A 26,870-nucleotide genomic window follows, 5' to 3' on the forward strand; every position below is an offset into this window, starting at 1 on the left:
GTGTGTGTGTGTGTGTGTGTGTCCCCTCTGGCACACCAGACAAACCATCCACCATTGAGCTATGTACCCCAGGCCCCGCTTTAACTTTAGAGATCTTGACCTCCTTACTCATAAGCAATTCTCATTACCAGATCAGTATTGCTTTTTCCACCCTGTCTTTCTCTTGATTCTAATGGCGCTGAGAACCGACTACTTTTTGGTGTGCTCCAACTCTAAGCATCCTGCCTAGTGCAAACGCAAATTTTCAAAGGTCAATCGAGTGACATTTTGGCAACCACAGATTTCGAAAACAAAAACAAATTTTATTTCTTCCCTACAAAAGCCACAACAATCACAGAGAAGAATGTAACTGGGCAAATTTCGATTGCTAAACTCTCCATCCTTTGGGGGAAATTACTCATCTCCCTACAGCGGCAGAGAATGTTTTCCTAAAAGGGGCCCACTGGGTGGTGTCCTCTTTTCCCAACGCCCTGATTTCTATTCTTAGATCTGGAGATAGGCGACTTTCATTTTTTTTTTTTTCCTCTTCCTAGTTCCTAGCCCTTAGGAAGGGCTGCAGAGGCCGGGCTGGCGGGTCGCTGCGGCTGGGCTCAGGGCAGGCGGTGCGCCTCCTTCCCGCCGCTGCCGGGCTCTAGGCCTGGGACTTGGCGGAGTCCGCTTAGTCAGTTTCTTCCAGCTGTACTCCGGGCGGCGCTGCCGCAGCGAGTGGGATCCGGTCTGAAGAGGCGGCGCGCGCCCGGGTCTGTCCCGGCGGGCCTGGGGCGAGGGCAGTGGGTGGGACACGGTCACGGTCACCGTCCGCCCCGCTGGCCCGCACTCTATCCGCGCCTAAGGTCGCCGCCACGGTTCTGCCCGTCGCCTCGCCCCGGCCAAGCCTCGGGCAGGCCACTTAGCTCGTTTTGGGGCCTGGGTGGGGGAGGAGGAAGCCGGGGAGGAGGGCTTAGGGAGAGGGAGGGCAGCGCAGGGCGGGGAGCCGCCGCCTTCCTCATAAACAGGCAGGTCGGGTGCAGATGGGGCCCGCGGGTAGCGCTGGCCGCCGGCCGTGAGCGGCTCTCGCCCGAGAGCAGTGGCCCCTACCCGCAGCAGTGGGCATTCGTGCTGGGAGAGGTGCCGCGTTTGCCGCAGGAGCCACCATGGCTAGTTGCAGCTGTCAGGGCTGCGTGGAGGACGAGGAAACTCTGAAGAAGTTGATAGTCAGGCTGAATAATGTTCAAGAAGGCAAACAGATAGAAACGCTGGTCCAAATCCTGGAAGACATGCTGGTGTTCACCTACTCGGACCATGGTAATCATTTGCAAGGCAACTGCTCCTTTATTCTCCCCTCCTCCTCACTTTTGCAAACTTTCTCCCCTGCCCTTTGGAGCTTGCCCAAACCTGAACTCTTCCGAATCCCCAAACTCCCTGCTCCCTTCTTTAAGGCAAAAAGGACCTGAGAAATCCAGGAAGATCTTGGGCTCATCTGTTTTGCTTTTTTCCCCTTGTAAAAATTTAAAGGGATGGTGTGGATCCTGACTTTGCCTCCTCCCCCCCAACCCCCTTCTTTTCCAGCCTCCAAGTTATTTGAAGGCAAAAATTTCCACGTGCCTCTGTTGATCGTCCTGGACTCCTATATGAGAGTTGCCAGCGTGCAGCAGGTAAAAGGAATTTTCACTTTGCTCATCCCGCTTCTGTTGGGAAGACACGTTTTTCTGTCAATGTTATACATCCGGAGCTCTTTGGCGTGATAAACCGCTGATGGTGATTTTAGGATGGAAACATGGTCAAATCATTAGCCGATTTAACAGAGTATAAGGGCCCACTACAGGTTCCCTGTCTTTCAGAGGTAACTTTGTAAAAACCGACTGACAGAATATGGATGGTAGTGGGAGGAGAATAAAACTAGGTTGAGGATTAGTTCTTTTATTGGCAAGAGGAGTTCCTTAGTGTTTGGATCAAAGTATTCTAAGAATCTTCCCAATGTGCAGCACGTCCTAGATATGGCACCACTGTGCATAGTTTGGGAAAGAGAAATAATTAACAGTAATACCGCACAATTAAGTAACTGGCAAACACTCATAAATTTCAGCTCGTTTTATTTTTTAACTTAAAGACAGATTTCTAGCCTTTAGTTGTCCTATACCTTATAGTGTATAAAAAATGATGTTTTATGGTTCTATTTGTTTAAATACATGCTTTGCAACTGCTGTTATGTAAAATGAATGCAAAAGCACGACTTTTAGAATCTGTACTATAGGACATCCAGAAATATGCTAAATACCGTGAATATATTTAAAAAGCAGCCCTAAAATGATAATTAAGAATAATTTAGAGTTAAGACAAAAATACCCAAGGTGATAACTTCCTCTAGAGCATTTTGAGATTTGGGGAACTGAAATCAGTTTTGTCATCTGTAAACTAAGTCATGCAGGACAAGAGAAGTGGCCTTTAAACTTTATGGAGGTGCAGTTAGAAAAACCATTTTTTTTTTTTTTACTATTCATCTGAGAGGCTAAACCAATGTAAGAATTCTATCAATCTCCATATTGATGTTTGTCTCTTTGTTTTTATGTTCTTTACCTAGCCATATCTAGTCTGGGTGAATGATGTATCTGGCTTCTTTTATATAAAGACATTTATATATGGAATAAATATTTTCATTTTTCTTCAATAAAATATTTCCCATCTATTGATTTTTCAATCAAAACCAAGAAAAGTTGGAGGCATGATGTGATACTGTTCTTTTTAGCACTTTAAGTCTGAATTTTGTCCATGGAATGTGAGTCACTTCTTAGGCACTGGCCTATTGTGCTTGCTGGTCTCCACCCACACCATCCTTCTTACTAGTGTCTGCTTTGTGTTCATAATGTCTGATTCTGGCTGCCTCCATTCCCAGGCTCTGTGCTTGGTAGACTCACCCTTGCTTGGTTCCACACCAACTCCTGGGTAGGCTTTGTTCTGTAGAGTCCAGAGGAGACAGTGACAGACTTGAGAACCCAAGGGAACCTGAAACATACTCACTACCTAATTCTATTTTCTTTTTTTGTCAGGGGTATGCTGGCTATTAACCCCAGGGCCTTCCCAAATGCTAAGCGTACCTTCTACCATCAGCAACATCCCCAGCCTCCCCTAATTCCTAATTTTAGAAAGTGTCCATGTCTAGGCACACTTGTCTGGAATAGTTATGAACATTACTTAAAATCCTTGCCTAGAAAGGAACAGAGGCCATGTAGATTGGAAAATAAGCAACAGTTTTTTGATTTGATAATTTAATGGGATAGAATAATGAATGAATTTCAGTGTCATACATATATACATCTGCAAAGAGCATTGTGTATATGATGACATCATTTGATTTTCACTGCCCTCTCAGACATCTTACTGGGTATTTTACACTTGTGGTGGCTCAGTAAGAGCAGGTAACCTTTGAAGATCAGGGAGCTTGTGACAGAATCAGGATTCAAATCTTTTCACTCCTTCAAAATCTACATCAAACAGTCCACTAGCCACTGAATTCATAATCCTTTTGTGTAAACATGTAAAAAATACAATGTTTAGTACAATGTGGTCTCACTATCTACAATGTCATCAGTTATCATTTAATTATTGCTGGTCTTCTTCAAGGTATACACTGGGGTCTCTGCTGATATTTTAATACTCTCCTTGAAAGTAGTTTGTTTCCTCTAAATTTCCTCACCATATTGGTGTAATTAGTGTAGGGATCCTTTACTGCTTTATATTTCAAAATAGCTGGAAAGGCCAAATTAAAAACTCTTAATAAAATAGAAGGAGTTAAATAAATTACTCTTTGGAAAGGTTTGTTTCCAGAAGTCATTAACAATGATATTCCAGACACTGAATTTTTATTCCCAAGGTCTTATTATATTTTATTAATGATTCTTAGTAAATGACAATCTTTAGAGAATTGGTGGTTAGACCAGCTGCCATGTACTTTTTTCTACCTGCTATTCATTTTCTCTCTGCTTCTCAGTTTTACTTTCCTTTATCTACAAAGTTTCACCCTTTGAAGAAGGAGAGCAAAATAAGTGAAAGTGACTAAAATTTTCTTTAACCCCTCAACTCTTTCCTGCTATGCAGAATTAGGTGCTTGAGTTTATAGAATGATTATAATAAAGCAAAACTACTAATTTAATTATATTGTAAATGGTGCAGGATGGAAATCTTCTCTCTTTGAAAGAAAAGCTCTTAATTGACTAGATTAATGAATCAGTTGTTATCTCTGCTTTGCTGCTGGAGGTTCTGCTTAATCAAAGAAGCTCCACTTAGTGATTGCAAGTTCAGTTGCCTGACTCTTCCTGCAGTTGATGCTGCAGCTTTACCAATCCAAACAAAACAGGTTTTCTCCTTGAGTCAGCCATGCAGGTACAGACATGAGTTTAGCATCCTTGTGTGATTTTTCCCCCCATTAGAAGCTCTTCAGAATGTTATTTTTTTTTTTTTTTGAGGAGAAGAGTCTCAATGTATTTTACGAAAGCTCAAAATAACCAGTTTCTATGACAGCTAGATTATCAATGTCTGTTCAGCTTAGGTGGAGGAGGATGTCCTATTTAAACATAGGTAAAAATAGCTGTTAGAAATCATTGCCTTTTAAAGCAATTTGAAATTATATAAAAGGAAGTAGTGGCAAAGTAAAGCAGTTTGTGCTTAATCTGAAAAAATATTGTGAAGAGATTTTATAAATAAGATTATAGAGATAATCTTGTAAAGAGATCAACAGAATTTTTATCTCTGTGTTTACTCCTATAAACAAGTAAGAAACTTGTGCTGCTATTCCTACACATTTCTCACTTTGTCATTCAATTCTTTGGATCATTCAACTCCAGTTGTACATCCAGTCTTATCCAGTGACACTGTCCTCCCCCGGAGCAGTCTTCTTACCACTTAGCTACCTGCCCTCATGTCTCATCAGTTTTAGAAGGGACTTTTAAAATCTGGATTAAGTTCTGCATCCTTCATGTTATGTCTTTCTTTGAACAATCCTAGCTCATAGAAGGTACTTTCAGTACTCATTTTATTGGTCTTTACAATACATCATACTTAGGTACTTTTTTGTTAGTCTTAGATGCAACATTTATATACATTTTGTTTCTTTTTTGACCACATGAAGTACAGTTTTCTAATACAATGGAAAGTATTGAAGATAGTTTAATTTACATAGTAATATACAGAAGGAAGTATGGGTTAAATATTTTTTGAGGGGGTACTGGGGATCAAACCAAAGGGTGCTTAACCCATCAGCCATATCCCAGCCATTTTAAATATTTTATTTAGAGATAGAACCTTACTGAGTTGCTTAGGGCCTTGCTAAATTGCTGAGACTGGCTTTGAACTTGTGATTCAACTTCCTCAGCTTCCTGAGCCCCTGGGATTACAGGTGTGCACCACTGTGCCCAGCTAAATTTAATCTCTTGTTTGGAATCAATATCTCATTTTTTCCTCCCAGAGATAAAGAGCACTTTATTCAAATTGTCATGTGTAAGTGGACTGAGTGTAAACATATTTACAATGTATCAATGAGTTCCAGTATCATTGGAAAGATGAAAGAGCTTTGGGCATTTGTGATGTCCAGGCCACATCAATTCATAGTTAGACTTTGAAGAGAATTTTAAAGTGGACCTTGAGCAATTCTGCCTCCTTCTTGTATTACAGTCACTTATTTTTTTTCCTCCTCTACCAAATGTAGATTCAGTCATAAGCTAAGCCATTTCTCTTGCCTCTGTTAATCTAGCCCCATTAGTTGAGGAACTGTCATTTCTGATAACTTATACTTTGCTATTAAACTCTCAAACTACCCCTAATTCTCCATTCCAACTCACATTGTTTTCCCATATAATTAAAATCCTAAATACCTGGAAGAGATTCTGTCAGGGAGATATATGTTAGGAACATACTAGGACGGGAGTATAGCCATTCTTGCACTTAATTTTGGTATGCCCTCTTAACTTCTTCTTTGCAGGTTATTTTAGATTATTTTGTTATAATATACTGATTTTTATACCCTTCTTGTGTGACTCTTTGAATAATATGTATCCTAATATGTATTCTAAATATATGACTTGCATTTATTACTCAGAAAGTGTTTCAAGGTATTGTTTTAAAATAATTATTTAAAAATGATAGAATCACCTATCCCACTGAGAATGAAGATTCATGTTTGAAAATGTTATATTAGCATCTTTTAAAAATGTGAATATTTGTTTTCTTGCTTTCAGGTGGGTTGGTCACTTCTATGCAAATTAATAGAGGTCTGTCCAGGAACAATGCAGAGCTTAATGGGACCCCATGATATTGGAAATGACTGGGAAGTCCTTGGTGTTCACCAGTGAGTATGACAGATGCATCTATACCTATGTCAGTCTTTCTTTTAAAATACTGTTTGGGATCCAAGGCCATTCTTGTGAAATTCTTCAAAATATAGGCACTTTTCCTTGAATCAATGATTTGCATTTATAGACAGCTTTAATCTGAAATCATATTGGTGGTATAATAATAATAATAATAGTCACCTTAATAAGGTGACTGTTATTTTAACAATATAATCTACAATTATATAATGGATGAGTTGTAGATTTTTGATGGGTAATTAATAATTCAAACCAAAAAAGAGTCTTTTACTTTTTAATAGTGGAACTAACAGGACTACCAGTTCTTAAAAAAAAAAATAGGGGAACTGAAAAGTTAGTTCTATAAGTAGTATTTTGAATGTTTATGCTTTACTGTCTTTAAATAGTATAGGTTTATTCATATGTACATATTTAGTGAGTTTAAATATGGTTTTCAAAAGAAAATTACCTTTAGTACCTGTACAGTCAGGTCTTGATAACTATTTTACCAACTACCTTTCTGCAGTTTTCAGCATAATAACTTATTAGATGAGACTGCTTTCTTAAGCCACAATTAGTTAAGAAAGAATTTTCTGAGGAAAAATTTATTTCCAGGAAAATTCTTTTTTAAAAACTTAGTTTCTCAACATTTAAAAAGTATCTTCTGCCATTTACTTTAAGTTTTCTTTATACTTAATTTCACTTATCTTTACTGCAGAGAAGGCAATTGTGGCTATATTTTGCTTCCAAAGGTGTATTGCTTGAGAAAAATACAACTTAGGAAAAACTAAATTTTATACTTTGTATTGTTTATCAGCATCAACAATAGATCAACAATATATTTAGACCAATTAGAGCTATGTGTTTGTTCATAGGTGAGCATATCTTATATCCAAGTACTAAGATATGAGTATAGCCAGTCTTGCATTTAATATTTTGTTATGCTCACTAAAACCCCATATAAGTACTTAGTGCTTATATATTTTTTCTATTTTTGGTAAATATTTGTTGCTGATATTTAGTTTCTGCCATATCAAGGGTATATTTTGGAAAAAGCATGTTTACAATTAATCCATGCTCTCATTTTCAAACTCATCTCTGAAATTCTGAATCAGTTATATGGCATTTAATAAAAAGTAATCCAAAATTACTATAATTAGTAATTGTAACTTTAAGGAAAGTTTCCCAAAGATTGAGAGTGTTGGAAACTGATCTATTCATATTTTAGTACAGAACAACTGTTAAGTTATACTACTTATTTACTCACTAACTTACTTGTTCATTCATTCATTTACTTTTTTTAAGTCCCCACTCTAAGCCAGAAGTGAGCCAGAACAAGATAGATACAATGTTCTTTACAGTGGAGCCTATTAGATGATTCCCATCAAAAACTTACTGTATAACATATTTCTTTATATTCAGGGACCTTTTCTCACAAAAGATCTACAAATACTAAAGAAAAATGTTTTCTATAGTGTTGAATTCAATAATACTAGGAGTGGAACAGGGAAAGGTTGGGTGGGGGGAGATAGGAGGAGAGTTGACTGAAAATTGAAGGAAAGAATCTCTAAGCTCCTCACCTTGCTGATTGGAAATCATGTGAGAAGTCTCTTGAATTTTGTTGGAGCTCTGAATATCACAAGCTGGGTTTCCTCCTGACAAAAGGCAAATAACACCAGGCAGGAATAGACTAAAGATTTTATTTTGGGATTAATAATGCACAGATTAAAATCTCATGATTTAGAACTAATTAAATGCTGTTGAGAGACTGAGTTCACTTTCCAATGTAACATATTATTTCTCTTTCAAACACAGTAGCAATAATTTAAGTATTTAAATGAATTCTTTATATACATACTAGCATCTCTTAGATCTTTCTGTGTTAATGTATCAATATGCACAATGTAATTGATAGGCTTTCATCACATATAAAAATGGTCTTGACTGTTTGATGTATGCAGCTCTTCATGATAGTTTGGATATGGAGTTGGCTGAAAATAGTTAACTGAATTTGAATTTTTAAAGGAGGAAAAATGATCAGTAGTTATAACTTTTCTGAGGAGTGAAGAGACTCATAATAGTTCCTTGTTAAGTTTCCTTGTTTTTGTTTTTCTCCCAACTTTGTTGAGATATAGTGGAGAGTTAAAAATTGTATGTATTTAAGGTATACAACTTGATGATTTAATATATGTATGTACTGTGAAATATGCACCACAATGAAGTAAATAACATTCCTGTTAATTTGTATAAGCTTGGTTCAGGTTTGTAGGAAGAAAAAACAAAACAAAACAAAATACATGAGCTTCACTATAGGAATTAAATACAATGAGACTAGCCAAAATATGCAAATAAAAAATAATACTTAAATAAGCAAACCTCAGAGTTTAACTTTGAATTATTATCTGATTTGTTTTTAACTCCAGACTGATTCTTAAAATGCTAACAGTTCATAATGCCAGTGTAAACCTGTCAACAATTGGACTGAAGGCCTTAGATCTCTTCCTAACTTCAGGTAACAGGCTTACATATTTTATGTATAAAAATATTTGAAACCATTTACTAAATGTATTTAAGTCATTTAAGATCATAACATTATATAACCTAAATATCAGTATTTCTATATTTCTTTTGTTTCTATCTTCTCATTTCTTTATATATTTTTTTCTTAAAAATTTCATGCAGTACCTTGATTTTAAGCAGTTCTTGATATATCACTCCCAAATCTCTATTCCAAGTGCCAATTTACTGTCAAATCTGGTCCCACATTTCACGTTCTCCCTGGCTTGGTGACCATTCATTCCCTGGTCATTTTTGTATCTTTCTTCATACATATCTTTTGTTATTTTTTTTTGTGGTACTGGGGATTGAACTCAGGATCTCAAGAAAGCACTATATTCTGAGCTATATCCTCAGTTCTTTTATTGTGTAATTTTGGGACACAATCTCCCCAGGTTGCCCAGGCTGGCCTCAAACTTGAGATCCTTCTGCTCAGTCTCCCTAGTAGCTGGGATTACAGGTGTGCCTTACCACACCCAGCTCCATATTTATCTTTCATATGTTTTCTATAATATATGTTCTATAGTATACTATAATAGCAATATTTTAAAAGTATATAGCATTTCTTCTTAAGTGCTTGCTAGATGCCAGGCTCCATATGTACTTTTTCACACACTTTTAAAAACAGCTTTGGAGGTTGGTATTTTATCTCCGTTTTCTAGGTGAGAAACTCTGAAGCTTTGAGATAAGAGATTGCTTCAGCCACTAAATAGTAGAGCTAGGGATTGAAGGTATACGTGTCAGTTTTTTTTTTTTTTTGCCTGGGAAAACTTCTGTATGGAAGATAATGAACTTGAACAAAGACTTTTGATATGGTGCAATTCTTGTGGTCACTGCTGTGAGAGACACTGGAGGTCATGTAAAGTTCTGAGAAGAAAGGCCGCTCACAGGGACCTAATCTTTAAGCGTTGCTTAAGGTAGCACAGGGTGTTTTAGGTCAGGAGAACCATTCTTGCAGAGTTGCAGAGGCCTGGGAGGGCAGCATGAGATCCTGGACATATAGGTGGGGACCTATAATGTTCACATCAGCCCTTCTCTCAAAAAAGAGAGTGAAGACAAAGGTTATGAAGGAGAAGAGATAGGAAAAGTTCGAAGATCCTGATCATTTCACCATAGCCTTTTATTAGAATATTTAATGGCATGAGCTGGGTGTGGTGGCACGTGCCTGTAATCCTGGCAGCTCAGAGGCTGAGACTGGAGGATCCCTAGTTCAAAGCCAGCCTCAGCAACAGTGAAGTGCTAAGCAACTCAGTGAGATCCTGTCTGTAAATAAAAAATACAAAATAGGGCTGGAGATGTGGCTAAGTGGTTGAGTCCCTGAGTTCAATACCCTGTACCAAAGGGGAAAAAAAAAAGTTAATGGCATGTTATAAACTAACTAGTTTTAACCATGAATTTTTTTAAACCCTTGTCCTTGAGAACATCATTTATTTATTCTCCATTTGGTGGTGGACAGGGAAATGAGGGTTGATGAATAAAAAAAAAAAGTCTTCCAACCCTGGAATATATAGAAGTTGGCAACATGCAGGCGGCTAGAAAATATGAAATATGTTTTGAAAAGATTAATTTAATTTCTCCCACATAGCAGTCAAAATTTTGAGCTACTAGGAAATTTTATATGGTTTTTAAGTTCACTTCAGGTACTTACTCAAAGCTGATTTGTAAGTCATTTTTATTTTCTAGCCATTAATTAATCGATTTAATAGTTATTGGGTACTTACTATTCTTCTGGGTGCTAGTTAATTCTAAGACAGATGAGGCAAAATTCCTACAATTTAGATATTCATAATTCATCACTGCTGTCTAATATAATGTTCTCCATTGACGGAATGTCTGAATGTTCCAATACCATAGCTGGTGGTTATATCTGGCTGGTGAACATTTAAAATAGCAGAAACTGAATCCTAATCATATTCAATAGAAATTCATTTAAATTTGAATTTAAATAGACACTTGTGATAGTGGCTATAGAATTGGACATTGCAGGCCTATAGATTAAAGAATTTATGTAATTCTTTAATTTATATATAATTAAAATTTTTAAATTTATATAAGTATAGTATTAATTAAAATTTAGTTGAGGAAAGTACTACAAAAAGAAATATGAAGAAAACCACTATGGACACAAGAGTAGCTAAACTTGCTTGTAGGACACAAGGGCATGGACATGACCTGCCTAAATTTTTATCCATCTCTGCCTCTTATCAGTTGTTGGACCTTGAGTAGAGTTCTTGGATTGCGTGTGCCTCAGTTTTCTGATCTTTAAAATGGGCATTGGACCTACCTGATGGGATTGTAGTGGTGATTAAGCCTGTATAAGGAAGCGCTTCAACCAGTGACTGACACATTTATGCTGTAAAAATGTTTACTACTGTCACTCCTATTCCAGTACCATTATTTTTACTGCCCTATAGGTGTTATTTGTGTTATTTCTTAAATTATGGCAATAATAGTTTTGGTAGAGAAAAGAGCAAGAGTATTTCATGCAACTGAGAAAGTTCAAAGGGATATTAAAAAGAAGCTTAGTATTAAGCAAGCAATTCAATATATTTGGAGTTGAGAAAAGGCATGGAGGAACATGGGGCTGATGAGATCCATGTAGTAGTTTTGGGAAGAATCTTGTTTGTCATGTTAGGGAGTAAGAGAAAGCCTTAGCAAATGTCAGCAAAGGATTTACAGAATCAGGGAAGAAACTAATTGGGTAGAGGTTTGGGCCATGCAGAGCAATTAAGCAAATGTTTTTGCATTTTTGGTGAGATGTGATGAGGTACATGATAGGAGTGATGGGGTCTTGTTCTAAAAGAGTTTTTTTATTTAGGAGATCACACTTGAAGGGCTTAATAATGATTTAATTAGTTGGTTAGAGAGAGAATGAAAGAAAGATGTAGAATGGAACATGACTAGATGTTTTCTTTTGTGAAAACTACTCTATGATAATATCACTTATGAAGAAAGGGTACAGAAGTAATCTAGGTTTGGGGTGCCCATGACAGTTCAGAGAGTTAAATGGTCTATGAAAAATATACCATTCATATTCCTTATGTAAAAATTACCACAACTGCTGAAGCAGCTCTTCACTTGGAGTCATTTCCTTCTCTTCATAGGTAAAATCACTTTGATGATATTGGAAGAAGAGAGTGATATTTTCTTGTTAATTTTTGATGCCATGCGTACATTTTCAGCCAATGATGAAGTCCAGAAACTTGGATGCAAAGCTTTACATGTGCTGTTTGAAAGAGGTATTTAAAAATTTTAAAAATCTTTATTTTGAAATATATATAAGAAAAAAGGCTCTTTTATCATTATAAAAGTATGATATAATTATGATAAGAAAAAGGTATCTAAATCATACTATTTATTAACAAATGAGTTGTCTGTCAAGGGTGAATAATAGGGTTAATCAGAAATACTGCTTGTTTCTGTGATGTGAATGTCATTTCTGGACCATAAATCATACGGTATTAGTACACTTTCATTCCATTGTATAGCAAGGCAGAATGTTCACTTTAAAAACCAGATTGTACGGGTGCTAATAAAGAAAAATATAAAATCATGAATCCAGCACAGGTTAACTTGGGTTTATAATGAGTCATTACCCAAGATCTTAAAAATATAAAGACTCTGGATAATAAACCAGGGTTCATAAATTGTCCCTTAGGACACAGAGCAGTGTGTATTTTATAGCATGGCACTCAGTTGATAATAGATTATCATGCAATTTCAGAGTTGGTTGGAACCTTTGTTTAGTCCTTCCTCTGTCTTAATGAAGAAATGGGTCAGAAAAATGAGCAACTTGCCGGAGGACACATAGCTAGTTGCAGCACAGTTCAGCTATTGCTGTCTTGTGAGAGTCCCTTTTACATCATTATTGGAACCAGCTCTGCTAGGGCTTCACATAAGAATGAATGCTTTATGCAGGCCCTATTGCCAATACCAGTTTACCACTTTAATATCTGGCAGCTCCAGAAATGGGATAAAGTTTCTGATATCATTTAATTCCCTGTCTTATTCCAGATGTTACTTAAACAGCTTGTACATAATTGTAATTCATTAGAGACAAAAAAGGATAAGAAAATTGATAAAGGGAAAGTTATAGAAAAATAAGTTCGTTATTTTTCTCGTAGAAGACCTGGGAGTAACCCCCACCCCCATGGGTGTCCCTGGATGAGATGATAAAGTATACACATTTTGCAAGGAACACAAAGTGTATTTCAGTGGCTTTGTCAAGAGTCAGAACAATCTGAACCTGGGACCCAGCTTTTCAGTGAGCATGCTTGGTAGAGAAGATAGTTTACTGTGAACACAGAATGAAAGAACTCTGTCTTCCAAGCAATCTGCTATACATGTTATATCTTACAACTATGCTTTTGATAGGAACTGGGAGGATAAAGTTTTAGGTTCTGTCATCCTACAGGGCCTGTAATCTTCAGTGTTGCAGTATAGGAACACATTCTTATTCTCAGAAGAAGGACTGTCATCAGTCTCACAAGTGTTAGGGGCCCTACCATGACACTTGGAAATGGACCAGGGAATGTTGAAAAGAAAAAAAAATCTCACTCAATAGAAAGATCAGCAGTGTCCCAAGTATTATGATTGTAAATGTAATGAAGAAAAAGTTCGGAATTTTCCAGGAGTATCAAGTTTCCCAAGACTCAATTAATTTAGCTTATAAAGTTGATTTTTTTGAAAAGTTAGTTAATAAGTTTAATTTCCAAAGTTTGGGAAAAAAATGCTATGGAAACTCCTCAATGAAATGAAAAAAATTCCATGCTACCTTTCATTTATTAAAAGAATCTAACCAATTTCACATTATATTATAGGGTCACATAAGAATAAAACTGAAAAAGAATGAATGTTCATCACAAAGAGCGGTACATTTTATAACACTTTTGTTGGTGCACATCTCAAGCTCAACAAACCAGATTTTTATACATGGTTTTGAGGTTCTGAGCTAATAGAATGACTCCAAATGGAACTCAGTGACTTGATTTAAAGACTTAAATTATGAGAATTAATGATGATAATTTTTGAATTCTGAAGGAAAACCATTAAGGGAGAATATTTTGAAGTTTAATTACTTGTCATTTGCTAAAGTTCACGCCTTTTGAACTGATACATTTAGCCGAGCTGCCCTTCTATAGACTACTGTTAACCCCTCAATTTTAAGTGGCATAAAATGTTCATTTCTAGTTGGCATCTTTATTGGTACTGGCTGGTTTTCTCTATAGACTCTTCCAGATGAATTGTAAATGATTTTGATTTTTTGAAAACTGTTTGATGAATATCACCTTTGCAATTCAAAATTTGATATAACTAATACAGGTCAAAATAAAATTATTTTTATGCAAATAATTCTCTTGTTATAAAATTCTTAGGGAGGCATCTTGCAGAAACACCTTTTTACTTAAGTATATTGTATTTGCCATGCCTCATACAACTATTATGAATATATTGTTGAGTAACTAAACTTTTATATCATTTTAAATTTTATTTGATATTTTTTGTCCTTCATGTTTTAGTGTCTGAGGAACAACTCATTGAATTTGTTGAGAACAAGGATTATATAATATTGTTGAGTGCATTAAAGAATTTTAAAGGTGAAGAGGAAATTGTGCTTCATGTACTACACTGTTTACATTCCTTAGCAATTCCTTGTAAGTAGCCTATATACGTGATTTCTTTTTTGCCTGTGAAAATTACATTATCTCTCCATTCTGAATGTGTTTTGAAAATATTTTTGTTATTTAGTGTTGTGGGTCCTAAACTCATTTATTTATTTATTTGATTAAGTTTTATTTATTGAGATGATTGCAGCTGGCTCTGGGCTTGGTATTGGGGAAACAGTAGTGGAAAATATGAACATATTCTTTGCTTTTTTAGAGTTCAGGGTACAGTGAGGGATGCAGGTAAGTACCTAGGTGATTGCAGCATTACAAGGGAAGTAGTGGCAGAAGTACCTAGGGTTATGAGAGTAAATACAGAATGAGTCAAGATCTCTTCGAAGAGTCTTGAATGATAAGAGTTTTGTTTATAGGGAGGAGTGAGGTGAAGTGCGAATGCAGGCCAAGTGTCCAGGCAGTGGGCATTGTGAGTGTAAAGATTCTGGAGCAAGAGTAAGCACAGAGCTTTCAAAAAAATAAAAGTGGCTCACTAAACCATGGATTTTTGAGTGCTTGCACACGTGTGTGAGTATGCATGCATGTTTCCAGTGATGTGTTCGAGTTTTGCTAATGGTGGCAGGAGAAGGGCGTGGTAAATGGATGAGGCTGCAGACCTGGAGTAGGGTTATGTGGGACTGAAAAGATACATGAAGGAGTTTGAACTTTATTATAGTTCTTGGTTAGCATTTTAGTGTGCTTTGAAATTTAACCATTTCTTTCACACAAAAAAATCACAAATCCAAAGAAATTCATTTGTTGTGTATGCAACCAATGAATACTAATGAGCTAAAATATGCTTCAGATTCTGCTTTGTTTTGCAAGTGCACAATAACATAATAACATATAATCATATTTCATGTACTATCTGTGTGGGTTTACAAGGATGTACATATGAATTTATCTAGTAATATTTTTATTCTCCCACATGTAAAGTTTTGAAAATTAAATGAGGTAAATAAGATAAAGAATGCAGAATAGTTCCTGGTTTGTAATATATGTCATACAAACATCGACAACATTATTACACAATATTGATTTTATATGCATGATGTCACATATTATAGATAACATTCCTATATGGTTTCAGATATGGAAATCAGTTTGGCCATCTGAAGATGTGAAACGTCAGTGTAGCAGGGTCAACACCCAATGTCCTTGTGAATGCATACCATTTCTTTGTGGTGTTTATAAAATCACACTGATTTTCTCACTCACAGGATATTAAGCACTTGAAAGAGAATAACACTGAATAATAATAACAGAGAATGACCATACTTTCACATTGTCCCAGTCATCACTGCCAACAAACTGAATATATTCATCATTGTACTTTTCCTGAGCTATATTTATTCATTTATTTATTTATTTTGTGCTGGTGGCTTTTGGAATTCATTGTTTTCCACCCACGTATGACATAACTCTAGTTAAAATATGTTGATTCATGATGTAAAGGTCAAAGAAAGAGCAGATAAAAATGAAGATATCAAGAGTTTTAAATACTTGTTCTGAACTAAAGACTTCTGCCTTTTGATCATAGAGCAAATCACATCTGCTTGTTCTACGTCAAAGTAGTTAATTGTTTTAAGAGGTTGTTTTCTTTTATTTTTAAATGCATTTTAAAAATATTTGTTGTTTTTAAATGTAATTTAAACATTGAAATATATTATTTGAGAAACCAGTTTTAGCTATGTTGACAAAAAAAAAGTTTTGCTTACAGATTCTTTTTTTTTCTCAGTGAACAGTCAACATTTCTTTCTAAGATAGAAATGTTTTACTCTGCATAAGTTTCATAATTCACTCTCTTTACTGATTAATAGTCTTTCCAAGTGGCTTATTTCTTTACTTTCTATTTCTCTTAGGTTTGTCCCTTTATCATACAGTTAAATGTCTTACTTCTCTTCTCCCCTTCCCCACTGCCACCTCCACTGCCTCCCCAATCTATCTAGGACTTTCAGGAAAGTTAGTTGTTCTGCCTTCTGCACTGGCCATTCTGGAATGTGGGAAATAGATCACCTTTGCTTTTAGCTGTTCTACTATGGGACTTAATCTTGATTTTCCTTGTATGATGTGAGGAAAAGAAACAAAGCAAAAACCATATGACAATGTCCTCATTAGGAAATAAGCCTTCAAATTAATTTGTTTAAAAATGTGGCCATTTTTAGGCTTACATAAAAAATGACCATCCCCATCCCCCTCCCCTCCCCTGGTCTTAAAATTTTAAGCCAAGAAATAGGAATAAAGCAATTTTCCCTTAATGCCAAAGATGAGTCCTCCTTCCCATGAATATTAACAGTGAACTGCATAGTATTTTTTATAGCTGTTGGATAGGACATGATATTTAAATTTGGAAATGTAGTAATTCTGCTTCCATATATTTATAGTCTAAAATGTGTTTTATGCATATCTGAAAGGAGAAAATTTTCCTCTATTTGTAATTATGGTTTATTTAAATTTAGGCAACAATGTAGAAGTCCTCATGAGTGGCAATGTCAGGTGCTACAATATTGTGGTGGAAGCCATGAAAGCATTCCCTGTCCATGAAAAAATTCAAGAAGTGAGTTGCTGTTTGCTGTATAGGCTTACATTAGGTGAGTTATGACTCTTAATTTATTCTCACAATCCTTATGTTGTAAGTACATATAGCATGTGTGTATCGTATGTTGATGAATGAGCAGTATACTAATAGCATTGGATGGACATGTTGTAAAGTAGCAAATTGTTATTTTATGAATTGCTACTGCCATGCTTAGAGGGAATTTTAAAAGTGGCAAAATGTATGAAATTTAAGAGTATTATTAATTTGTTTTTTGAAGAAGTGATACTATAGGAGTGTTTTTTTGTTAGTACTATATTTAAAATACATTAATGTGACAATTGATATCTACTTATGTAGAAAATATGAAGCATAAAGCAAAGAACTCACCAGCTGCCTTGAGTATTAGTACATTTATCAGGGCTGGAAAAATCTCTCTCCTATCCTTGCTTTCTCTGTAAAGGTTAACACTCTCCAGGATTTTGTATTTATCGGTTTTTTTTTTCTTTCTAAATATAGTTTTATTGCATTTGCATGTTTTCCTAAGCCAAATTGTTAATGTATTTGGTTGTTTTTCACCCATCATCCAAATGGAATCATACTGTATGCTGCCTTCTACAATTTTTAAAAATTTATACTATGTTTGTAAGAATCATAAATATTTTCATGTAGTTGTATGTAGTATTCTATTATGTGTTCATACCATAATTTATTTTTCCGTATTTTTCATCTATGGATGTCTGGATTTTTTTTGTTTTATGAAAATACAGGGCAAATATTTTTTCAAATATTTCTTTGCTGTAGATTCTTCTTCCTACTTTGTGATATATGAAATCTATTTTTTATTCTGTGTGTGTGTGTGTGTGTGTGTGCGCACGCACGCTAGAGATTGAACCCAGGGGTGCTTAACCACTGAACCACATTCCTAGCCCTTTTTGATTTTGAGACAGGGTCTTTCTAAGTTGCTGAAGCTGGCTTTGAACTTGCAATCCTGCCTTAGCCTCCTGAGCTGCTGGTATAACAGGTGTGCACCATCACACCTGACTTTTTTATTGATTTTTCATGGGACATTTTAAAAAAAATTAATTCACATATTCTGGATTATGTTTTGATTGTTGATTATATGTATTGGAAATATTTTCTCTTAATTTGTGCCTTATCTTTTCACCATCTTTATGGTGGTTTTATAGGATAGTTAAATTTAATAATTAGTTGCTTTGTGACTTATCCTCTTTCGTGTATCTTCTTGAAAAAAGAGGATAAGTCACAAAGCAACTTTTCCTCAAGCTAATCAATATATTCAATATTTTCCCTAAACTTTTCTCATTAAAATGTTGAAGGACTATAATTGTTTTCTTGCAAAAATTCAATTCCCCCTTTTTCTTGTTTTAATATGGAGAGCTGGTCACCATCTCAGCACAGTGTAGCATAGGGCTCACCTATTTCCCAGTGGTGTGGCACACAGATGGTATATATGTGTTTCTGTTCCTGCTGTAATGTTGCACTGGCTAAGTAGATCTGTCTGGACTGATATTACATGGCTTAAATTACTGTAGCTCTGTAAGACCTGAACTCTGAAAGGGTCACATCACCACACATTCTTTTGGATGCACATATTGACATTTTCTTTCTGTACAAATTTTAGAATTAATTTATCCAGTTCAAAATTATAAGGGGATTTTGACTGGAATTGCACCAAAAGTATGGATCAATTTAAGAATAACTGACATCCTTACATTGTAATTTCTTCCAGGCTTGTCTTTGTTAGTTATATTTAGGTACCTTACTTTTTGCTATTTTTATAAGTGGTTTCTCTTTTAAAATTATCTTTTTGAAGTGTGTTTGCTTGAAGAAAACGAAGTGATTCTTTGTATATTGATCCTGCCTACCTTTCTAACTCTTATTGATTCTGATAACTTGTTTGTAAATGTTCTTAGGTTGTCTTTATAGCAGTTTTATAATTTGTGAATAATAATGGTCTGAGTTCTTTCTTCCCACTCATTATGTATGTCTTTATTTTCATTTCCTGTCTTCTTTCAATACTCAAACCACTTGTATGGTATTAACTGGAGGCAGTGATGGTAGGTATCCTCATCTTGCTTTTGATTTTAAGGAGAAAGTTTCTAATATTCTGTCACCCAGAATAATTCGTTACAAAGTTTACTTTTTTACTTTTTGGGGGGAAGTACTGGGGAGTGAACTCAGGGGCACTTGACCACTGAGCCACATCCCCAGTCCAACTTTGTATTTTTCTTTAGAGACAGGGTCTCACTAAGTTTCTTAGCACTTTATTTTTGCTGAAGCTGGTTTTGAACTTTTGATCTTCCTGCCTCAGCTTCCAGAGCCACTGGGATCACAGGCATGTGCCACTGTGCTAGGCTACTTTTTAAATTTTTTAAACCTTAACTTGTTTTATGACAGATAGATTTAATCAAGTTAAGAAATCTTCTAGGGCTTGGGTGTAGCTCAGTATGAAGCACCTGTTTAGCATGCAAGAGGCCCTGATGTCAATCTCCAGCACCAAAAAGAAGAAGAAGAAGAAAAAAAGAAAACAAAACTAACAAAACCAAATTTTTTAAAAAAGAAAGCATGCTATGATCTGGTTAAGAGCCAGGCTTAATACAGGAGATTCTAGCTGTGCTGTCTTACATTGGACCAAGTTTGAGGCTTGTCCATCCATTGCAGTGCCAGAATCCATATTTCCCACAGGGCTCCTAGCTCGTGCATTTGCTTGCTGCTCATGGTTCTTGTTTCAACTCCTTTTTGAATTCCTCCCCTCTACTTGTCCACCATCCTCCACCCCAACACACACACACACCTTGGAGATTTCCTTGGTATTTTTGTGAGTAGAATTTTGCATTAAAAAGTGGGTGGTTGGTGAATAATAATAATTAACTGTTGGATATTGGTTCTGATGACCTTTTCCCAAAAGGATCACCAATAATATTTTGTGCAAAATCAGGATTATTATTATAGGCATTTAGCTTTTAATCACTACAACTTTGGGGAAGAAGTCATAATTTATTTGAAAAAACTAATTTTCATGATTTCATTATAGCAACTTAAATTTTCACTTCTGGACCTATGATTATATCCTTTGTATAATTTAGAAATTGATTTTGACATTGGAGATACTTCTAGATAGACTGAGTTAAAGGGAATGTTTAAAGATTGAATTCTGTTTCATATGCAACCCTTTAGTTTGGTATTTCAATGATAAATAAGCATTTATTTAATGCTTTTTTATTAAAAAATACTATAAGATACAATGAAGATATCTTAATATTTTTCCATTTCTTCCAGAGCTTCCAAAGTAGTTTCATACATATAATTTTTTTTAATTCAAGAAACAATCCTAGGAGATGGGATGCTAGGATGCTCCATATTTATACATGAGCACCTGTGGTTCAGCAAGTCTTTGAGTCTAATCTGAGATCATGTAGCCAGAAAAGAGTGAAATCAGGCTGAAATTTTTGCATGCCTTCTGTGGTTACTAGTGACTGGGAGAGTAGGAGAATGGAAGAAATGAGGAATTGTGGTTCCAGCAACCATCTTTTCTGCAGGGCTATTCTAGCTTGTGCATTTGCTTGACACAGATGGCACTAAGTTAGATGGCAAAGAGAAGTTCTGGTGTGCTACTGCACAGTGGGTTGATTACAGATAATGATAATGTCCTGTATACTTCAAAAAGTTAGAGGAAATGGGTTCAGATATTTTCACCATAAGGAAATGATACATGTTTGAGGAGATATATAGGTTAACTCTGATTTATTAAATATTATCCAATGTCTACATATTTTAAAATATCACATGGTACCCCATAAGTATTATAATCTTCATTGTTTTAGTTAAGCATAGATTGAGTTTAAATTAAAAAATTTAAAACAACAACAAAACATTCCTTCTAAAATGTAGCAGCCATTCACTAGCTTAAAATATTATATTTTCATGAAGGAACACAGTTGTACAAACTGGCTGATATCTGTGAGCATTTTCACCTAACTCAAAAGTTTATTTCTTAAAACTAGCTGTTACAGCAGTACACTAAAGTTTAGTTCTATTATATGTTTTATAACTTTCCACAGTCAAGTTTCAACCTGCAAATGTTACATTAAAAGTGTGAGTTCACTTTTATCTCTTGAAATGAGCAAGAGGAAGAAGTGGTTTTGTTTTCAAGCTTAGGGAAATGATACTTGATTCCTAAAAAGGTGTATGATGGCCAGAGGATGGTTTGCGGGTGGGTAGGTGGGAGGGAATTATTATATACTGTTGGCAGGATAGTACAATTGCTATAAAAACAAATATGAAGGGTCCTCAAGAAACTTAAAATAAAACTACTATATGACCCAGCTATAGTGCTCTCTGGTATTTAACCATAAGAATTAAAGTCAGCATACTGTAGAGATAGATTCATACCCATGTTTATCACAGCTTAATTCACAATAAACAATTTATGGAATCATCCTAAGTGTCAGTTGCCTAGATGAATGGATAAATAAAATGTAGTCCATGTAATCATGGAGTTTTACTTGATTATGAAGAACAAAGTTACATCATTTGCAGGAAAGTAGTTGAAACTAGGGACCATAATTTTGAGTGAAATAAGCCAGACTCAGAAAAGTATTGTTTCCCCTTGTATTTGAAACTTAGAGGGAAAAAAAGGAACACCATGAAAATAGAAGGGTAGAGAGAAGGGGTGGGGCAGAGGGGAGCGAGGAGGGAGGGTAGGGGAGGGGTAGTATTAGGGAGTGAAATTGATCAGATTGTGTTTTTATATATATGTTAATATGCCAAGATGAATCCCACCATTTTGTATAATTGAAATGCATCAACAAAAATATTAAAATTCTTGGTTATTTATTATATTATTGGAATTATTGGTAATAATTCCAATAATATAATACATAATATAATATAATAATTGGTAATTATTATATTATTGGAATTAAATAAACTGAAGAATATATCATGTCATATTTAATTTTTATATTATTCTATAATTTGTTTTGAAAAAATAAAAAGCCATCAAATTGATCTTGAGGGTGATTTTGGGGGGTGGGTGGGTACTCGAGATTGAATTCAGGGGCACTTGATGTGAGCCACATCCCCAGCTTTATTTCTTTGTATTTTATTTAGAGACAGGATCTTATTGAATTGCTTAGTGCCTCGCTTTTTGCTGAGGCTGGCCTTGAACTCATGATCTTCCTGCCTCAGTCTCCTGAGCTGCTGGATTATAGGCATGTGCCATTAAGCCTGTCAGATAAGGGTGTTTTTTGGCTTTCATTAAGAGATTATTTGTTTCATTTAGTAACTAGAGGCCTTATTATTCCTGATATTGTTTCAAAAGAAGCTGAATAAAACTTTTTCTTCATGATTAAAATAAAATTCCAAAGTCTACAAATATTTAACATTTTTTTTTCAAATCATTTCAACTAATTATGGGTTTGATGTATTTAAGGGCCTTATGCAGTTTTCCATGCTTTTCCATTTACGTTGTCTCAACATCAGTAAGGCCCATCTTACTGGTATTTGCCTAGAGCTACACAGTTGGCCCATGGTCAAGCATCTGCTGGCAGTGACATGGCCATAATAACAGGGGAAAACAGCTGATGGAAACAACCCAAGTTTAGACAAGCTGGTAAAAGTAGAAGAGAATCTTTCTGAAATGACTCTCCAAGGCTCAGGATCACTGAGGACTGGGGTATGTGTGCTTAGTGAATGAATGTGGACAAGGGACTTACATAGGAAGGTCTTGATGGGGGAGCTATTCCCGGGCTGAACTACCTTCTGATTCTGTGGCCATTGATTGACATTTAGTTTAGATTTCGGGCTTTTCCTCATACGGGATCTTTTCCATTTTGCATTGTGTCTCAGGGATCATCGAATTGTACTTACAGATAAATAGTACTCCTGGTTGTTAGTGAGTGTCAAGAGAAACAAAAAGAGTCACATGTTTTTGGAATACAACATAAATTCTATCATCATAAGAATTTATATTTTTGGATGTTTTGTTAAATTTCTTAGAATGGGTGAGTTAGAGGTGATGAAATAATTTATGTTTTGTTTTCAAAGATGATCATAGATGAGATCAAGTAGTGGTAAGTGTGCCAATGGGTTTTCTGAGCAGTATCCCTTCAGGTGAGGGTATTTTATAAAATAATTTAATGAAGAGGGAGAGTTTCTTTTCTTTTTTTTTTTTTTTTTTAACTTCTCTCTTTTAGAAGACAGGAAAATTGTACAATGAATATTGTAGTGCAGTATATAATGGACATCTTGTTTTTATGTGCTGATGATGGGACGAGTCCAAGAACACAAATATATCATAAAACAAACTTTTGTATCATTGATTTTTGCTCAGTTACTTCTCTTATCCAAGATAATTAAATGACCACATACAATTTTTTTCAACCTTTTTCTCAATCATATTAAGCTTCTTAATGGCATTAATACATTCATCACTACTTCAACTTATCGATTTGAATTCTGTTATATTGTGTAAGGCAATTTAAGTTCCATGGATGAGAATTTAGCTAATGTGTCATTTAACTTGTAGGTAATTTTTTTAATATCCTGGTATTAAACGAGGTACACGAGTTTGTGGTGAAAGCTGTGCAGCAGTATCCAAAGAACGCAGCGTTACAGATCTCAGCACTCAGCTGCTTAGCACTTCTCAGTAAGTAACTTTACCAAAAGGAAATTTTATTTTTTCCCTTTTCCTCTTCAGTGCTGGGGATCAAATCCAGGGCCTTGTGCACACTAGGCAAGTGCTCTACCACTGAGCTGCCACCCCCAGCCCCCAAAAGGAAATTCTCATGGTGCATCTGAGGTTGACTGTTGACATTATAATGTTGATCACAGTGGTCAGAGGACCACACGCAGAGGAGAAAGCATTAAATGCTTTTCTGTGCTCATCAACTAGGTGTCTTAATTTATATGGGGTTTTGTTTGATTATGTGGCTAATCTTAAATAATCCTCCTCTACTTTGTTTCTACTCTATTGGATTTTATGGTAACCACTTCCTCATGTTTTCTTCTATGTATGTGGGATGGCAGTGTTCTGAGGTGTGTAATATCTTAAAAAGTGCTTTATGTTTAACAAAGGCTGCCACTGAAGAACACCTCTCTCTGTCGTCAACATTTCAAAATATGGACTTCAACTTGGTTATTCATACTGTCATTGAATTTTATGCACATGAAATACATATATTATTTTTAAAATTTTTTCAAGCTGAGACCATTTTCTTAAATCAAGACTTAGAAGAAAGGAATCCGGACAATGATGAAGAGGAGGGAGAAGATAAATGGTTCTGGCTGGAAGCCTGTTACCGAGCCTTAACGTGGCATAGGAAGAACAAACATGTGCAGGTTGGGCTCTCACAAATATCACACTTATACAAAATTGTGTTTTTTGATAATTTATATTTTGATGAGTTTCTTTTTTTTTTTCCTTCCCCAAATCCAGGAGGCCGCATGCTGGGCACTAAATAATCTCCTTATGTACCAAAACAGTTTACATGAGAAGATTGGAGATGAAGATGGCCAGTCAGTAGTTCTGCATTTATACCAAAGAAAATTTCAGTTATATATTTTTAATGAATGCATATAAGATACCTTAACCATAACTCTCAGTGGTAGGAATATTTTTAATGTGGGCATGTGTGTCTTAAGTATCGCTGCATATTAGTGGTAGGTATCTAGTATTTTGATCTCAGGGCCTTCCATAGTCAGAAACGGTGGTGCATGTAAGAGTTATTACTGAGGGATTTGGAATCCAGAGTTGTTCCGTCATTTGTGAATCATGGACAAAGGATCCTTCAGTTTTCTGGCTAATCACGTAAAATGCCACATTAATTCATCTCAGATGATAGAAAAAAGTGGCTCTGTGGTGACTAGTCAGCAGGTTGTCAGCATCAGGATTGGATTTGGTCAGAGATCTTCTCATGCTCACTTCCCATGTCCGTGCCGATGGGCTTCTCTTTCCATGGCAACATGAAGCTGGCCCTTCTTGAGGGCTCAAGGGAAGGCTGTGCAAACCTCACCAGCCTTTGTGCACTATGGCTGCTGCTTATGCTCTGCTCTTTGCTCTGGGTTTCCTTTGGGTTTTAAAATAGCAAAAACTTTGGAAACTGCAATAGTAATATTTTGCATCTCAAATCCTGACAGCCTCTTTGTATAAAAATCCACTGCCAATAAGAAGGGAACTCATGATAATGACACAGATGCTATTGAATCAAACATTTCCTTTCTGAAAAGAAATGGGAATTCTCAAACTAGCATGCAAATAATCCCTTGTTGAACAGTGTTGGTTAAGGCAGATTCAAGTTGCAATTTGTAAATTTTAGTTCCTAACACACTTATTTTTCAATATTCATAGGAGGACTTTAAAATAAGCATGTTATTAAGAGAAATATATTTATGTTCCACACCTCTAAAATCTGCTCTGTTTCTTTACAATTTTTAATTTTTCCTTTCTTGTTGGCAAAACTGTCTTTTCCCCACTTTAACTTTTTCCTCCTATCACTTTTGTATGTATCTGCTGAGACTTTTCTCTCTATTGCTTATCAGCTTTTGTTTTTATTTTATTTTTTATTTGTTCTCTGCTTATCAGCTTTTGAAGAGACACAAATTTAATTTATTAATATTCAATGGGCTATTTATAATTCATTTTTGTAAGTGGAGGAGGCATAAGAAAGCTATTTAACTATAATTCCTTCTTGTAAGTGGAGATAATGTAAAATATTATCTTATGCCCTTATTTGTAGTTAGCGTTATTGGGTAATAGTGAAAATTTGAGCTCATTATTGAAAAGGTTACCAATGATGTTGTGGTTGAATTTTTGAAAGGTTCCCAGCTCATAGGGAAGTGATGCTGTCCATGCTCATGCATTCTTCATCAAAAGAAGTTTTCCAGGCATCTGCAAATGCATTGTCGACCCTCTTAGAACAAAATGGTAAGGTGTAGCATATTGTATAACAGATGAAAAAATACATTTTGTGGTATATTTTATTATAAAAGCTGTATATTATAAAAATTCAAATTTGTTAATATATGTATAGCTGATATTTGGACATACTGATATGTGGGTAAAGGATAAAGAATAAAATAAACATTTTGATGTATATTTTTCTGGACCTCTATGTACTGACACATGATATACACAATATATTTCATACTTTTTGCAGCAATTGAATCATATTATACTCTTTTATAACCACATTTTATATTTTTCTTTTTCATGTGGATAAATGTATATTCTCATTATCATTTTTAATAGCGGTATAGTTTTCCAACTTATGCCTATAGTCTATTTAAGAACCTATATCTTATTAATGGACTTTATTGTTTTGAATGAGAATGTTTGGAATCTATTAAAAACACCAAAATGTTGCTTTTTCCTCCCATTTTTCTTTGTATGTATAATGGTCCGTTTATTTTCTTTTTAAAATAACTTTATTTTGTTTATTTATTTTTATGTGGTGCTGAGGATCCAACCCAGGGCCCCGCATGTGCGAGGCAAGCACTCTACCACTGAGCCATAACCTCAGCCTGGTCCATTTATTTTCTAAGAATTAACTTTATAGAAATGCGACTGGGTAGAGAGATATTCACCATTTTAAAATCTGGTAAAGTTGTCCAGTATGAAATGTTTATGCTTCAGTTTGTCTTGAAAATGGTCCTTTACATGTAATTCTTATAAGTGTTATAGCTTTCCATGATTAAGGAGAGAAAAATGGCTCCAGTACCCCAGGAAAGACTCTTTAGGTTTAAGATAATGGCTCAGGCTGTTCAGATTCCTGCCCC

General features: G+C 35.4%; 1 protein-coding gene across 1 annotated transcript in view; it reads left to right on the top strand.

The window, feature by feature from the left end:
• Positions 1–973: 973 nt before the first annotated feature.
• Positions 974–26,870, top strand: part of Lrrk2 (leucine rich repeat kinase 2) — a 135,336-nt gene continuing 109,439 nt past the window's right edge. Inside the window, exons 1-11 of the mRNA XM_058576386.1 lie at positions 974–1,284; positions 1,549–1,634; positions 6,210–6,319; positions 8,744–8,832; positions 11,981–12,115; positions 14,396–14,530; positions 16,993–17,124; positions 23,623–23,742; positions 24,298–24,434; positions 24,532–24,611; positions 25,913–26,019. Coding sequence (XP_058432369.1) covers positions 1,134–1,284; positions 1,549–1,634; positions 6,210–6,319; positions 8,744–8,832; positions 11,981–12,115; positions 14,396–14,530; positions 16,993–17,124; positions 23,623–23,742; positions 24,298–24,434; positions 24,532–24,611; positions 25,913–26,019 — 1,282 coding nt within the window. The 5' untranslated portion in view covers positions 974–1,133. The remainder of the gene's footprint in view (positions 1,285–1,548; positions 1,635–6,209; positions 6,320–8,743; positions 8,833–11,980; positions 12,116–14,395; positions 14,531–16,992; positions 17,125–23,622; positions 23,743–24,297; positions 24,435–24,531; positions 24,612–25,912; positions 26,020–26,870) is intronic.

This window comes from Marmota monax, unplaced genomic scaffold, assembly GCF_021218885.2.
Source record: "Marmota monax isolate L192 unplaced genomic scaffold, Marmota_monax_Labrador192_F-V1.1 WCK01_AAM20220418_F8-fsc00012, whole genome shotgun sequence".
NCBI lineage: Eukaryota > Metazoa > Chordata > Mammalia > Rodentia > Sciuridae > Marmota > Marmota monax.